This window comes from Magnolia sinica, chromosome 6 (genome assembly GCF_029962835.1).
Source record: "Magnolia sinica isolate HGM2019 chromosome 6, MsV1, whole genome shotgun sequence".
Lineage (NCBI taxonomy): Eukaryota > Viridiplantae > Streptophyta > Magnoliopsida > Magnoliales > Magnoliaceae > Magnolia > Magnolia sinica.
In genome coordinates this window covers 13,071,924-13,089,074 of record NC_080578.1, presented here as the reverse complement: position 1 = coordinate 13,089,074, position 17,151 = coordinate 13,071,924, and the positions used below count along the sequence as shown (strand labels likewise).

At 44.3% G+C, this 17,151-nt stretch overlaps 1 protein-coding gene across 2 annotated transcripts; it reads left to right on the top strand.

Moving 5' to 3' along the window:
- Nucleotides 1-210: 210 nt before the first annotated feature.
- On the top strand, nt 211-3,149 carry LOC131248315 (scarecrow-like protein 6). 2 transcript variants are annotated; one of them, XM_058248556.1, is made up of 2 exons: nt 211-345; nt 489-3,149. In XM_058248556.1, the coding sequence occupies exon 2, from the start codon at nt 761-763 to the stop codon at nt 2,705-2,707; it is 1,947 nt and encodes a 648-aa protein (XP_058104539.1). In that variant the 5' UTR covers nt 211-345; nt 489-760; the 3' UTR covers nt 2,708-3,149. The 2 variants fall into 2 exon arrangements, with proteins under 2 accessions (XP_058104539.1, XP_058104541.1); XM_058248558.1 differs by having other exon boundaries at nt 243-345; nt 432-3,149.
- Nucleotides 3,150-17,151: the final 14,002 nt, after the last annotated feature.

Below are 17,151 nucleotides of genomic sequence, written 5' to 3'. Positions count from 1 at the left end.
CTGATCCGTCCCCTGCAAAACGAACGGCTGAATCATAACAGAGAAAAACTGTCCACATCCAACCAGCAAAACTCAGAACTGTATGGCCGGAGTTGTCTAGTCATGCGACTTTTGCTATAGAGCCCATCGAAGAAGTGGCCCACCAGATCAACAGTCAGGATCACTACATATCGCCACGTGTACTGTTAGAACCTAGCTGCGTAGAATTTATAAGAATCGAGGTACCTTTTCCCATCGTCTCTTCACATTGCACGCATCCATAGCAGAGCAGACAGAGAGAGAGAGAGAGAGAGAGAGGAGGATGAAGCTGCAGCTGCGGGTGTATGCGAAAACGAGGTCCTTCAGGTGCGCGCATCCAACATGTACCTGCAATCTCGCTCTTCCTTTTTTTCTATTCATGCCCTCGCCATTTCCCTCTTATTTCTAACCAGGCCATCGACGATTCCCCGCCATTTAGAGTTATCTCAAGGGCATTTTTGTTCTTTCAGATAAGGGGATGAACTTTGGTTTGCTGCAACGGCCGATGGACTGGTAGAAGTTGAAAAGAAACGGTATCTGCAGGAGCACCGAACCCAAGATACAGATGATGATACTTGCCGTTCGAGCGGCGGTCTTCTAAAGCGGAGGGAGCGGCTCTTCTGACACCGCCGGCGTGGCGGCGGTTTCCGACAATCCTCTTCTCAAGTGGCCGCCTTCTCGGCAAGACGGTGAAGGCGGCCGCATCGGGCTGAAGGAGGAATGGGCCTTGGAATTTCAGCCGATGGCGACATCGTTGGAGATCGGAGGCGAGAAATGCGGCGGGCTTGGGATGGAGGACTTGGAGAGTATGCTGTCGGTGTCTGTGGCGTCGCCGCCAGGCGACGAGCAGTCGTTCTTTCAGTGGTTCGATATGGACGGCAGTGGGGCTTCGATGAAGCAGCTGCTGCTGAGTGGGTGTGGTTCGTCTGCTGAGTTCAATGGCGGGGCTGCTGGTTTCGGGCCTGCCGATCTGGGTTTTGGGTTTGAATCTGTTTCGACGCCGGCAAATGCGAATGCCGTCAATCCTCCATTAGCTGCTGCTGAGTTTCCTCTCAGCAGCAGTAGACTGGTTTCTCTTCCAAACCCAATTACGTTTCCTAATTTTAGAGGGTCTTGCTTTGGCAGCAGCAACAACAGTAGCAGTACTCCTCCAAACCCTATCTCTTCTCCTTCAGCTAGTAATCTCCTTCTCCCTCTTTCTACTCCACCTGGCGCATGTTATCATCATCAGCAGCAGCAGTTTGAACCCATTGACGAAAAGCCGCAGCTTTTCAACACCCAACATCTCATAAACCAGCAACAAGCACAACCTACTCAACAACCATCTTTCTTCCTACCCTTATCCTACGCCCAACAGGAGCGGCAACACCTCCTCCTCCCTCCTCAGCTCAAACGCCAACGGCCCAACATTGTCGATCCCAGCTGTCCGATCTTGAAAGCCCCATTCTCTGATTCAAGCCATGAGCTTTTTGTCCGACTACAGCAGCAGCAGCAGCAGCAGCAGAGCTTTTCTAATCTGCATCTCCTTCCTCAGCAACTCCAGCAAAGGCCTGCTGAGCCGAAATTGGAGTGCAGCTCCGGCGATGCAACGAATCAGCAACAGCAGCTGCAGGCATCAATCAACCAGCTCTTCAAGGCCGCCGAGCTGGTCGAGGCCGGGAATTCTGTACTCGCGCGAGGGATATTGGCGCGGCTCAATCAGCAGCTCTCCCCCATTGGAAAGCCCCTCCTACGGGCGGCTTTCTACTTCAGGGAAGCGCTGCAACTGCTCCTCAATACCACCGCCACTGCCCCTTCTTCTCCCCTCCTGTTAACTCCTTTAGATGCCGTCTTCAAGATCAGTGCCTACAAGGCCTTCTCTGAGATCTCGCCGGTCCTCCAATTCGCCCATTTCACATCCAACCAGGCCTTCCTGGAAGCTCTTGATGGGAATGACCATATCCACATCATCGATTTTGATATCGGCCTCGGTGGCCAATGGGCCTCTTTCATGCAGGAGCTTGCTTTGAGGCTCAGCGGCACCCCGTCGCTGAAAATCACTGCCTTTGCCTCCCCATCTTCTCATGACCCCCTCGAGTTCAGTCTCACCCAGGAGAACCTCTCCCACTTTGCTCGTGACCTTGGCATCCCGTTTGAATTCAATTTCATCAACCTCGAATCCGTTGACCTACCGGTGATACTCAGCCCGTCGGGACACGAGGCGGTCGCTGTGAGCTTCCCCATCAATGGCTCTATGAACCTGTCTGCCCCGGTACTCCTCCATCTTGTGAAACAGCTTGCCCCCAAAATCATCCTCGCCGTCGATCATGGGGGTGACCAGAGCGAACGCCCCTTCTCCTGCCATTTCCTCCACGCCCTCCAATCCTATGCAGCCTTGCTAGAATCGCTTGATGCCACTAATGTGAACTCCAATGCGGTGCAGAAGATAGAGAGGTATCTACTCCGCCCAAGAATCGAAAGCACAGTCCTGGGACGGCACCGGGCGGGCGATAAGATGCATCCATGGAGGCCACTTTTCGCATCAACGGGATTTTCACCTGTACGCTTCAGTAATTTTACAGAGAGCCAAGCGGAATGCCTAGTAAAAAGGGTACAGTTGAAGGGATTTCATGTAGAGAAGCGCCAGGCATCGCTCTGCCTCTGTTGGCAGCATAGGGAGCTCGTCTCAGTGTCGGCATGGAGGTGCTGAGTAGTGGCATTTTCACGGGCACGTCGCTACGCAGTTCCCCACTTGAAGGTGACACACAACTTACCAGACTCTCTGCCTTTATCTTAATAAAATCTGAAACTTTTCATGGGTGTTCTTCGGTGTTGGCGTCTGTTCTCCGTCTTCCCTGCATTTTCATTGCCTGTAGTTCTCTCTCTGCTAATTGCCATGTTGAAGTTATGATCATTTGAGAAACTGGAAATTTTGGTACAGTTCTCTTTATATTGAACATGGGTATTTAGTATTGTGGGGCTTTTCTGTTTTTGCATCTGTTCTAGGTGGTGGTCGATTGTAAATGTATAATTGAAACAAGGGTAAGAAAATCAACCTTGAAATCTTGTTGAGATTGTGGGTGGTAATGCTTATGATTCCATCCAATGCAATTTCAGTTTGATTAGTGAATGGCAGTTATATTCAATATGCATGCATGCGTGTTATGGGTGGTTGGGTTGGGTATGTTCTCATAGAAAGGGAAGAGGAAAAGAAACCTATATCACATGCCACTATGTAATTTTTGTGACATTGCACTATGTTATGTTGACATGAAAAACCAAGCAGTATCCTTTTCAGGTCCTCACGCTTTCGATAAAAAACACTCCGAAGAAAAACCCAAAACCCTTGGTTGCTTCTTCTTTTCTTCTTTTAGGTTTTTCTCGCTCTCTCCGTATGAGAATATGTCCGAATATCTGCAACATTTGTTAATTCTTCTCCAACAACATACAGAATTTTTTTTTCCTCCTGTACTCTTCTGTTGTTGTGCCCTCAAGTCAAGGCAACAGGTATTACTTCTGCAAAAGTTGCTGTGGCCTTTTCCTCCTATATGGTGTGTTTGTTAGATGAGGTGGCTTTTGCTTGGTAGTTGCGGTGGTTTTTAGGATGAAATTTTTGCAAGTATAGATGAGTTATCATGCTCTATGCTGTTCGCTTGTGAAATTAAATCTCTTTAGAAACAAATGATGAATTGAGCAGATGACAGTCGCGACTCATTGTCCTGCTTTTGCATTATTTGCTTAAGCCAATTTGATTACCAGCATCATTAGAATGGGGTCTGTGTTTTTTGAAATTAAAATGAAGTGCCGGACATGGGTACATACAACTCGAATGGATTGATTCTATCGCTTGTGGAGGACCACCTTCATTTGGTCAGGTGGTTTTGTGTACACAACAAGGTGGAAGGGAAAAAGATCAGTGTTTAACCGTTCTTACACTTGGTTTGGGCATGGAATTCCCGAGTGGTTAAGTCCCACATGTTATCTGAGTAATGCTTTGGAATTCCTTCCCAGGAAGACTTGTGATGCAATTGAGAATCTGTCATGATGTTTTACATGGATGTTTCAACTACTTCCTGAACCTTGTTTACATGCATGCATCTGTATCATGACTGATTTTATTTCATTGACCCTTGCATCCTAACCTCGACGATGCAAGACTTGCCATGGTATCTTTATCATGACTGCTTTTGGTAGTGGGTGGGGTGCTAAACCTAGGTTAGAGATGGAACTCACCACCTTGAGGCTTATTTTCATATTCAATGCAGTAAATGTAATACATGGTCTTGTTTTGTAGGTTTACCATGGGCAAAAGAGCATCAACAATGTCCGGTAGGCAGCGGATTCTAAATACTTTTGTAGGTTTACCATTTAAAAGCCAAACCCAAATTGCTGGGAGGAAGGCTAAGATAACGACGACTTTGGTGGTGTTGGGCATTGAGCACTTTACAATGAAGAATTTGATTTTTAGGTTCAGTGATTCATTCACCATGCCAGTTAATTCTTCTGTTCCACTCTTTGTTGTGTTATCTATAGAATCTACTGTAATCATATCTAGTATCTACATACAGCAGTGGTGATTTGAATGGCTTACAAGTATATAATCCACCAAACAATATGTGGTAATTTGAATAGCTGCAGGCCGTCAAACTTCATTTTTATTTTTATTTTTAAATTTTTATCCCCACTCTAATTTTCTTTGCGAGGGTTACGGTCTGCTCGACCCATTGATTTAGCTACAACTGATCAAGCCTAATCTTTCTAGGGTGGTTTTGTCTCTTATTTTAACATATTACCACAGATTAGCGACACGAATAGAACTTGTATCGCAGGTTGTTTTATTTTACTAATCAAACAAAATGATTAGTTCCGAAGACTATGTACACAATTATTGTGTATGTTCATCATGTCATTTCATGAAAGCTTATTCACCAAGTTTTCATATTGTACAGGTGGGCCATATTTCATAGTGCTTATTGACAATCACATTGTCTTCGTTGGTTATCACATGTTGTACGTATTTTTCGTTCCTCCAATTTCCTTAGTTTTAAGATTGGACCATTAACATCAAAATTTTAATTTATTTATTATTATATATTTTTTTTTCTGGAGCAAGGAAGCTCTTATCTTTTTTTTTTTAAAATAAAATAAATAAATAATGGAAATGACAAAGGCCATGTTGTAGGGTGGATGGGATGTCTATTGTAGCATATACAATAGGAATGTGCATAATAAAAAATTGCATGCGAACATGCATCAATATGAACAACAATAATATTATATTTTTCAACTGAAAACTACTCCTTAATGTTTTTCTTTTATTTATTTATTATTTTATTTTAATAATAAACATGTCCATATCATGGGCCCCGGATCGGTCGATGTCGTTGAAATCGAACGATTCAAATCCTCGAAATGACGTTGATGGTGTTGAAGCTAATAATTAGGGTGTGGACGTTTGATAATTGCACATGTGATCCACGCGTGCGGCCACATGTGCCATGCTTGCACGCGTGTGGAAAATCAGATCTGTCCATCGTGTGGGGTCTGATCTAAGGATACCCAGCCCAAAATCAGGAAGGTCCTCATCAGACGAGCGGACCTGCCTGTTTCATGGGGTAGGGTGGGGCCCACTTTATGGGCGGCTTGGATCTCCTTCACATGTACTGCGTTGGTGCATGCAGAGGCGTGTGGGTGTAGGGAACGGATTTGGCTACTCCCCCTGCCACCAGCCAATGGCTGGTGGTCGGTGCCTGTCGGGCCCACCATGATGTATGTGTATCATCCCTAAAAAATGAGTAATATCACAATTTCAAGTGCAACACATTACAGGAAACAGTGTTGAATAAGCGTCGAACATTAAAACTTTTTGGGGCCATAAAAGTTTTGGATGAATCCGATCTTTGTTTTTTCCATTCATCCGGGCATGTATGACCTAATCAACAGATTGGATGTCAAATAAACAGTACAGTGGGCCTTAGAAGGATTTTAATGGTGGATATCCAATCACTATTGTTTTCCTGTGGTGTGGCATCTGAGATTTATACCCCTCTCATTCTTAGTATAAAGCCCTAAAATGATCTTTAAAAATGGATGACCGGAATGGATGAAACACATACATCATGGTGGGGCCCACAGAGCACCGACCACTACCCACCGGGCTGGTGGCGGGGGGAATAGCCAATCTGTTTCCGTGTGGGTGTGGCCCGTACGAAAGCGGCAGTAACAGTGATTTATTGGTCGTTATACAGACGGATGGTGAGAGTTCAATCAACACTGTGTGGCACAATTGAGATTTTGATCTACCTCATTTTTGGGTTCATACCATAAAATTATCTGGAAAAATGGATGGATGGCATGGATGAGACACATACATCATGTTGGGGTCCACAGAGCACCGACCACTAGCCATTGGCTAGTGGCAGGGTGAGTAGCGAATCCGTTTCCCCACAAACTGTTAAAAGAGAGAGAGAGAGAGGCTACCTGAATTTGTAGAAGATGGGTTAAGAGATGCTAATCCTAGTGACGAATGGACACGATCATTGCCCACGTGTCATGTTGGTGCACGTGACAGAAATGGGTGGTCCGTGGATGCGTTTGGCTGAGATTGTTTGAATAAGAATACATGGATGGTGAAAAGGCGGATGGATACTTTCTTACGTCACTGCTTACGGGAGATATGAGGGAAGGACCATTCATAGTTGATTCAGTGACTTGGACGGTCTGGATTATCTTAAGAACCATAACACGTGTAATTCATGGGTTTAAACCATCATGCTCCACCGGACACGTGTAGGCTTCTCTTTATGAACTCCTGAGAGGCAGGGACAAAGGTGGACCTGTATTCGTTGGTGGGTGATGCCTATTGATGAGATCCACACCGTTCATCACGTCACCTGACCCATATCTTTCCATGATCCCAAATATCACCCGGACCCAAATTCAAAACGGCTAAACCAGAAGGAACCTAAAACCTTTAAATCAACGTGGTGGGACCCACCTTAATATTGAAAAAGACTATTTATGGTACGTACCTTGATATGAATGGGTTGGTGGCAAAGATAAACACCATGGTTTCGACTGTATACAGCTAATGGTGGGCCACTCCATTTCATTTCATTTCAACTGTTCTCTACAGGGTTCAGCTGATTTTTCGGATCGAAGGTATAGATGAGGGGGGGACGGAGTTTCTGTCGACGCGTGTCACTCCTGCCATACAAATCGGTACGAGCATAGCATGTTAGCACGCCAAACAAAAAATTGCTGGTGCCATAGCAGTTTCCTTACTGCCCAAATAATGCCATGTCCTAGCGAAGGCTGCCATATTTTGGCAATTTAAGAGTCGTTGAGGTCAAGTGGGTCCACCCTGTCAATGTCCGGTTCATACAGGATGCTGACCTGACTTCTCAATAACAGCATCTGAGCCATGCGGAAGGTGGACCCATCAGGCAGATACAGTGCTAACGTTGGGCCAGCTCACTCATTAGGACGTCCACCTCTGTACTAAAGTCACAGACTTTTGGACCATCTCGCAAAAGGTTCACCCACCCGAAGTGACACGGGCTGCCTGTGGCCTGCGTAGGGTCCACCATGATGTTTGTGAATTTTCAGCTATGGACATGAGCCTAAAAATGAGCCTAACTGTAGGAAGTAAATGCCTACAGTTAAAAACCTCTTAAGGTCCACTGTGATGTTTATATATCATCTAAACCGTTCATAAGGTCATTACCATTGGATGAACTGAAAACACAGAATATTAGTTTGATTCCAAACTTTTATGGCACATGAATGCTTCAACTGTGGGTTTTTAATCCCCCACCTTTTCCTGTGGGGTAGCCTGTTTGAGTTTTGTATCTGCCTCATTTTTTGGGTCATGTCCTAACATGAGCTGATAAAACGGATGACTGGGTAGATTTGGGGCAAACATCATCAAGCCCCACTCAGGTTTGGGTTGCAGGGCGAGGTGAATTGCTTCCTATCTTGCATGGAGGACTTGGTCCGGCAGGTACACCCTGATCCATAGCTGAAGTGGTAGCGGGGGTGGCTAACAGTGAAGTGTGAACTGACAGCTGGGTGTACTAACAAGCTAACAAAAAACAAAAACCTTGGTCTGGCAGGGGGTCTGTGAAGCTCCCCTGATGTACCGCCCATCCATTTTTCCTAAAAATTTTAAAATAAGAGGCTCAAAATGAAGCAGATGAAAAGCTCCAGTGAACCACCCCATAGGGAGGATGTCTACCATTGAAAACTTCTCAGCGCCTACTGTAATATTTATTTTCCATCCAACTTATTCAACGATCATATAAACATGAAAGACATAAAGGAAAACATAAATATCAGTTTCATAAAACATTCCGTTTACTTCCAAACAGCTTTTAACGGTGGGCGTTCAATCGCCACCGTCTGGTCTACTTGAAATTTGGATCTGCCGCATTTTTCGGACTCATGGCCTAAAAAATGAGTCGGCAAAATGGACTAACACATGAGTAAAAACACATACATCATGGTGGGTCCCACAAAGCCCCTACGAGGACTGACCCATCCTTGCTGGGGTAGGACGCATTAATCCACGTACGTCATATCCAATCAACGTCCATTTTCAAACCAGGCCAGGCTCAGGTGGGGCCCACACTCTCCTCCAACCGTTCATCTAACCGAAGCTCCAGGCTGGCATATGCGCCACGTGTAAATGTGGATGTGGGGCCGACAAGCCACTTTTGTGCCAACAGTAAATAATTGCTGTCTGCCATATGGGTCCACAGACCCACAAGCCCATTGTAACTAATAAAGTGCAACGAAGTGGGCCCCACGTCATTATATGGGAACCCTGCACGATAGATTTTAGTGGCCTACTCGTTTAAATCTACCTGACATTGTCCATCTCATCTTCACATCGGACAAACTCCTGCCGGATGGTAAAGGAGCTGTTAAAACGTCCACATGATGCTGCCCTGCATTTATTTACATTCCTTTTGGTGGGTATGGTGGGACCCATACCATCAAATAACATGGACCATTCCAAAATCCATCTCTATATTCGAGTAATATCTGATAAAATTATCAAGAAGAACATTTCGCATATAATCTAAGATCTGAACTCTGATTTGATTAGGGTTATTAGTCAGCTGGGCTAAAATCATTCAATAATAAAGATCTAAGTAAGAGATTCTCATTTTGAGATCTGAAAGATGCATGGTTACTGTAAAAGAGATCAGATCCGGAACATTCATCAAGGATGGTATGAAAATCTTGGAAATCAGGATTGCAATTGTTGCCAAAATCATGAGAGGCTGCTGTGAGACTGATGATTGAGATGCGTGGAGTGTTTTTCAAGATCCTAGGTTTTTTTTTTTTCCCAATTTAATTTTCTTGGTCCTTTTTTTTTTTTTGAAGGGGTTGCCCAATCCCTTTTTTCTTGCCTTAAATCAGCAACAACAGCAACCTGATTTTCTGTCCTAATGTGAAATGTTCATCTATTTCAAGTCATTCGGCTGAGAGCATTTTGGGCCCACATTGGGCACTACCCCATCAGGACCTAGTTAGAGAGGAACGATCTTGGCAGGGCCTACATGGAGATCAGTCGTGTATATGTTTTATCCACTGTCCATTTTAGTAGATTATTTTGGACATCAGCTAAAAAATGAGGCAGATCAAAGGCTTGAGTGGATCAACCACACCACACTAAGCAACGGTGAGAATGACACCCATCATAGAAGCCTTCCTAGGGCCTACTATGATGTTTATTTGCCATCCAACATATTCATAAGGTCATACAGACCTAAATGAAGGCAAAACATAAATATCAGCTTGATCCAAAACTTCCGTGTCTATAGAGTTTTTCAGTGGCAAGCGATCCGTCCTTACAGTTTCTTGTGATGTCGTTCACTTGAGCGGTAGATTTGCTTTCATTTTGGACTCATGCCCTATAATAATATGTAAAAATAGATGAAAGACATTGGAAAAATCATATATATCAAGGTAGGTCTCACAAAACCTAGGCTACGATCATTCATCTCTAGCTAAGTCCCAATGGGGTCAGTACTTAATCCCAGCACTAGCATTTCTGCTGCTCTTTGTGTGTAGCCTTGGGATGATATCTCGTTGCAATGGTCACGTGACATCCACTCGTATGGAAACGGATTGGCTACTCTCCTACCACCAGCTAAGGTCGGGTGGTCGGTGCTCTATGGGCCCCACCATGATGTATGTGTTTCGTCTATTTTTGTCCATCTATTTTTCTAGATCATTTTATAGTATAAGACTAACACTGAGGTATATGCCAATCTCAAGTTTACCGCATTACAGGAAACAGTGTTGAATAAATGCCGGTCGTCAAAAACTTTTTGTGACCATAGAAGTTTTGGATCAATCTAATCTTTGTCTTTTGCCTTCATCTGGGTCTCTATGACCTAATCGATAGATTGGATGTCAAATAAACAGTACATTGGGCCTAAGGAGGATTTTAATGGTGGATATCCAATCACTATTGTTTTCCTGTAGTATGGTCCACCTGAGATTTATATCCTCTCATTTTTGGGATCAAGCCCTGAAATGATACGTAGAAATGGATGAAACACACACATCATGATGGGTCCACGGAGCACCGACCACCAACCAGCATGCTGGTGGCAGGGAGTAGCCAATCCGTTTCCTACTCGTATATCAGCTCTTCAAGCCACGAGATTAACCCAAAAACAAGACAAATCCAATGTTCTAAGTAGGCCAGAGCCATACATCTCTCATTTTCATGACCATTACAGTTGCAAACACCTTCTCAGTATCAAGGTCCTGGGGTCAAGGGCTCTGCCAATCAGGTGGCCAGGATCAGGAAGACCTCATGTCCATTGATCAGCATATCCCATCATCCACCATGCCCTAAAGATAAGCTGGTCCACTCATCATGTCGGCCACATAAATACATTTAAAATGGAGTCATTTACATCTTTTCAAACGTCTATTTTCTATTCAAGTATTAGCCCATCTGGTGAGGGGACCGGCCTTATTGTCTCACCCATCCATGGATTTTACAGCTACTCTTATAACCACAAGTGGTGGGTCACATGTCATCTGTCAGCTACCACATACATTGTACAATCCTACAAAATAATAGCGGATTACACCAACGAATTCATCTCACTATTATAGTACGCGGTAGGAATGTCTACAGTGTCCTGCGCCACCCAACTCCATACGAATGTCCTTTTGGTGATCCCAGCCGTTGATCTGAAGGACACCATCTAACCATCGGATCTTTGGTCTTTTGCGTTGAATTGACACGTTGCTTCATTTTTATTTTTTTTTCATCCCATTCATCTATTTTTAGGCCACTGTTCAAAAAGAGTCAGGATCAACAGTCTAGATCACTCGCTAGTGGGTCCCATCTGGTGCTATAACACAAGAGACAAGTCACGTGGGACAGAATGCTTTGATTTCATCCGTACGATATTGAAAATATCTGATCTGCTGTTGAGGCCAGCCTGGCCCACCACGTACCGTACAAGTGCTTCAGCGAATCGATGAGCTGATACACATGCAACTGAAAATGACGCGACGAAACCAAATCAAACAAGCTTTTCCCTCCTCACCATCCAAATTTACCTTTTTCTAAATTCCAAATTTACCCTCAGACCACCAAACGGTCCAGAGGAGATGTACGGTACAGCGAGAAAAACATGCATATGGTAGAGCTATCTTGTTGCAGTACAAGTCGCCAGGTTATGTGTCAATCTCGACCGTCCATGTGGTTGGCCCTACTCAAGAAATGCATGAAACGAATGATACTAGCCATTCGAATAGTAACCTTCTAAGCAACGGTAGTGGAAAAAGGGAGTTTATGGTCGATATTGAGTGCCCAAAAACCGGCGATAAGTGATGGTTACGATCATCTCATAATATCAAAATTATCAAAAGTAGGCCATCCGTAATGAGACTCACTAGATAGACGGTCCCGATTGGATTTTCACCTGGCCACGTGCACTGTAGATAGATAATTCTGCCCTATTCCGGTTCTTCCATCTCCGCTGTATCATTTTCCACAGTCCAATCCATTTGTTAATTTTCTTTTGTAGGTCCACAGGCACACCAAGATGGGAGCACGTGTGAAAACTCAGAATTAAATCCAATCCGCACATCAGGTGGGTCCCATCACGTAGATGGCTTATCAATAAATTCAGGAAGATCAGTTCATCACGTGGCGAGATATATGTGAAAAAAAAAAACTGAAAGGTTTAGAAAACTTGCCAATGGTCCACACTCAAGATGCCCGTGCAGAGACGGATAATGATCTAATAACCTGATTTTTAGGGATAATAAACAACTTGGTGGGGCTTACATGATGGACGGCTAGGATGTTCCAGAAAATGTCTGCAAGTTTGGCATGGCCACTTCAACCCAATAACAATATTTGGGATGAATACTCTTCCCAAGATCTGCCGACGTTTTCAGAAATCCACACGCGGCTAGCGATGATATCTCAGACAGGCGTGAGATCCGTGCCTTCCATGAATGGGATACGCTGATTAGATGTTCTGCCCTGAAGCGGGCCACAATTTTTTCCTAGCCATTCATTTGATTTGTAGTGGCCCACCTGAGGATCGAAACGGAAAGATTTTTTTTTTTTTTTCCTTTTGCTACATGGTGTAAGCTGTGTGGCCCACCTGATCAAATCTCAGATCTTGCATGTATGGATGGCAGGGCTCCACACGCGTATGGGATCGACAGAGCTCAGTTCTCGTCATTACACATGGTTTGGTAGCCTATTCTACGGTACTTCATATTGACTAATATAACCCTAGTCACTGCACAGGTATTCATCTATGTCCACAAAACATGAAACATGAGGAAAAGCTCCGTCGCGGAGGCCGGTTCCTCAGCAACGTTTGTAGAATAAGCTTGTTCTACAACTATGCCTCTGGTATGAGTGAAATCCACTCTGTCCATCATATGTGTTTCCTTATTTTGACCTTCGATCCCAAAAATCGGGATGATCCAATACATAAGTCGCCCACACCATCTAAAATCACTCATAAATCATGTAAAATCACATGGAATGACCCACCTGAGTTATGGAATTTCATTAATTTTGTGGGATCCGTCCATCCTCGTGGGGTTCATGTTATGAATGGATTGGATGTCATATGATAAACACGGTGGCGCCAACACACAATTTAGAAGGTTTTAAAGGTCCACATTCCCATCTAAACTATCACCTGTGGTGTGACTCACCTGTGTTTTGGATCGGTCTGAGTTCTGGAATATGCGATGTGCTCTAAGGGGCGCACCTTATGAATAGAGTGGATGTGGACCCCACACAATTAGTTGTAGAATAAGCTTATTCTACAAATACTGTAGAGGAACCGGCCACCCCATCGTGAGGAAAATGATGCAGGTTGACACCATTCACTGAAATGTGAGAAGGAAGCGCCCTGATTAGCGGCTTACGGCAAGGCTATCCTATAGCCGGACGCGGATTTCCTGGGAAAGCCCTTCGCAGGAAGTTCCTGCGCTGGGAACTCAGTTGGGGCCCACTGTGATGTTTGTGAGAAATCTTCCCCTTCTATTAGTTTTGTGAGCTCATTTCAGGACATGATGCCAAAAATGAACCGTATCTAAAGCTCAAGTGGGCCATGCTAAAGGAAAATGTGGTTAGGAAAATTCCTACCGTTGAAACCTAAATGGGCTTGACAGTGATGTTTACATGCCATCCGTACTGTTAATAACTTCATCCCAGTAGGAATGAACTGAAATCACAAATATTAGCATGATTCAAAACTTATGTAGCCCACGAATATTTCAGCTGTGGACATTCAATTATCACGTTTTCGGCCCACTTGAGCATCGGAAACGGTTAATTTTTGGCATTATATCTTAAAATAAAGTCAAAAAGTGGATGGACAGCTGGGATTTCTCACAAACATCATAGTGGTCCCACCTTGGGTTCCCTGCGCAGGAACTTACTGCGGAAGCCTTCCGCAGGAAATCCGCGTCAGACAGCTCATAACATGTGGTGGGCCCCATTCAACGGGTCTCTTTTCATGTTTTATTTATTTAAATTTACTGCTTGGTTGGGTCCCACTATATCAATGGTGACCAAAGCTCCAAGTTACATATACCTCGGTCATAATGATCAGGGCCCACTTCCAAGGTACTTCCATGTATGGCTGAAAGTTGGGCAGTTGGGTTGGGTTGTTGCTCAACCCTAGCCCAACCCAAGGTTTCTATACCTCAACCCTAACCCAACCCAACCCAACCTAACCCCGGATTGGGAATTCTCAACCCAAGCCCAACCCAAGCAGGCTCGGTCGGGTTGGTCGGGTGGATGCATGTTAATGTTTTTGTTATTACATTAATCTATTATATTTCAATACATGTATTATTTTTTATACCTATGATTTTATTAATTATATATGTACTTATTTATGGTAAAGAACTTCATTTTTTAAAAACAAACAAGCTAAAATATAGGACTACTCCTTTAAAAATTGTGTTGTATAGTATACAAGCTGTTTGAAAGAGAGAAATCTGGCATATTTTGTTATCTTAAGTCATCGAAAATGGCGTGGACCAATGAGAACCAATGGTGCTGGAATTTTCTATGCCTTCAACACAAACAATCCATGCTCAATTATCATTTATAACTTATATATCGAACGGGTTCAGGTTGGGTCAAGCAACCCGAGACCTCAACCCAAGCCAGACCCAACCTTTATCAGGTTAGTGTTTATATAGCCCAAGCTTAAAACCAAACCCGTTACATCCTGCCTGAGCCCAACCCAATGTCGGGTTGGTCAGGTTGAACCCGCCCGACTTTCAGCCCTACTCCCATATGTTTGTTATGGGCTGATACAGGCCGGTTCTCGTAAAATATAAAATTTTCAGGCACTAGAATATGAAATTTTAATGGAAGTGCGTTCCGGTGATAGTGCCCTGTGGGGCTGCATGTAACTGTCAATCCGATCTACCCTGTCCATTAGATGGAGCTTTTGATATTAGGCCATTAAAAAAACCGGCTTAATGGAAATTTAGGTGGGCCACATTACATCGTTAAAATAGTGACACAAAATTATCAAGATTTTAACCACCTTTTAAGCCTATGAGACTTATGTCATACATAATCAAACAAGTTCAAGTTCAAGTGTTTGTAGAATGTTGGAAGAGTATTTTTTGTATTTCACTCCTGAAAAGTAGGCTTCTAAGATTTAAAAGGATTTTTCTTATATAAGTTAAGACAGGATTTCGAAAGGGAGTTTTTCTTCTTTGAGGTAAGGATTATGTCTCAAGACTTTCTTAAAAAGTATTTAAAAGTTTTCTTTTCAAGGTGTTCAAGGTGAGAAGATTTTTTAATAGTGTTGATGTAGAAATCTAGTTAGCCCCTTTTAGACCTTCGTGTACTTACACAAGGAATGGACAAGGAAGACCCTGGCTCGTGTAGGGGACCCTCCGATGGCTAAGTTAGGAAAGAGATCTGGGTTTATTCGAGTATTGAGGGTTTAGGCTTGAAGATAGTGCTCACCTTTTACCATTAGAGGTATCTCTACTTATAGGGAGAGGCGGTAGCATAGATGTGATCTCCTTATTTAGTAGGTGCGTATTGTAGAGGGATTTGGATCCCGAATGCATGACAAATCTTTCGAGATCCTCGGCGAAGATCTCGGAACCCGATTGTATCGCGAATATCCTCTAAAGACCTCAGACGGATCTCTATCGCAATAGATTTTCTGGATCTTCGGCTAAGATCTCGGGTGGATATGGTTGAACCTTGATGGGAGGCGGGCTAAGCTGACCTAAAGTGTCTCGACTTGGGGCATGTCAACCTGGGCCATGCCGGCCTGCGTCATACCATCCTGGTTCATGCCAACCTAGGTGATGCCGACCTGGGTGAGGTCGACCTGGGTAATGCCAACTTGGTTGAGACCGACCTGGGTAGCTGTTGAGGGTCAAATATTGCATATTAGACCCCAATTATCACATGATTTTACGTACATGATAATGTTTAACGCCCTATTTTAATCATGTTTGTATTGCAAGGTGAATTTAGGAACCTGGACTGAAAAAGGGTGCTAAAAGCATGAATTTGATGCTCAAGAATCACCAAGGCAAGAGACGGATCTTAGAGGACTGAGATCGAAGAATTTACACGCCAAAGATTTGAGAACATCAAGTGATCAACGATAAAGAGGCCTGAAAGTCGTCCTGAATGGAAGATCACAAGGTTCCCACCATCCGTTTAGATAGAAATTTATATTTGGCCTGAGGACCCTAAATTAACTGTACACGTCGAATTTCAGCCATTGGATCCTTGTGGAAGTGGCCCAACGGACAGATCGGCCCATTAAATATTGATATGGGGCTCACCTGATATCTAAATATGCTTCAATTTTGGTCTCAACCCCTTAAATGAGGTGGCAAAATGGATGGACGGAGAGGATTTCTCACACACATCACAATGGACCCAACACACGAAGTGCATGTATATAGCACATCTGCAGCTACACTGCACCGGACGGTCAACCCGGTCAAAGTCTGGCTGACCCGACTCTTCTCGCGTGAGCAGCGGATTTCTCACACACATCACAGTGGACCCCACACACGAAGTGCGTGTATACAGCACATCCGCGGCTGCACCGCATCGGACGGTCAGCCTGGTCAAAGTTAGGCTGACCCGACTCTTCCCGCGTGAGTAGGACAGCGTCCGCATGCCTTCTCCTCTGATACGTGTTGTGGCCCACCATCGGGGGCCACGTGGCTGATCCGGACTGTTCATTCTGTCCAAAAGGTGGGACGACCATACCCAAGGTGTCTTCTTAAACCCATGCAGGTGTACACACGTGGATCGCTGAAAAATGCAGGATGAACGACGGGAAGATTTGATACAGTGGGCCGCACTAAACTCGACCAAAACTACCCCTTTCCAATTGAAATTTCGCCAAAAATCCAATGGATGGGGTGAATCTCTTCGAAAACATCACTATGGAGCCCACCAAACACATTAGCGCAATGAATTTCGCAGGATATGTACAACCGTGAAATCCGGGACTTGCGAGGAGTTGTACGTGCATGATCATGGTCGGATGGCTAATCTAAACCGTCCAAAATCTTCAGAGGGTGGCCACAACCTTAGCCATGAAGGAAAAATCAAGTTCGGGACGTTCACCATCC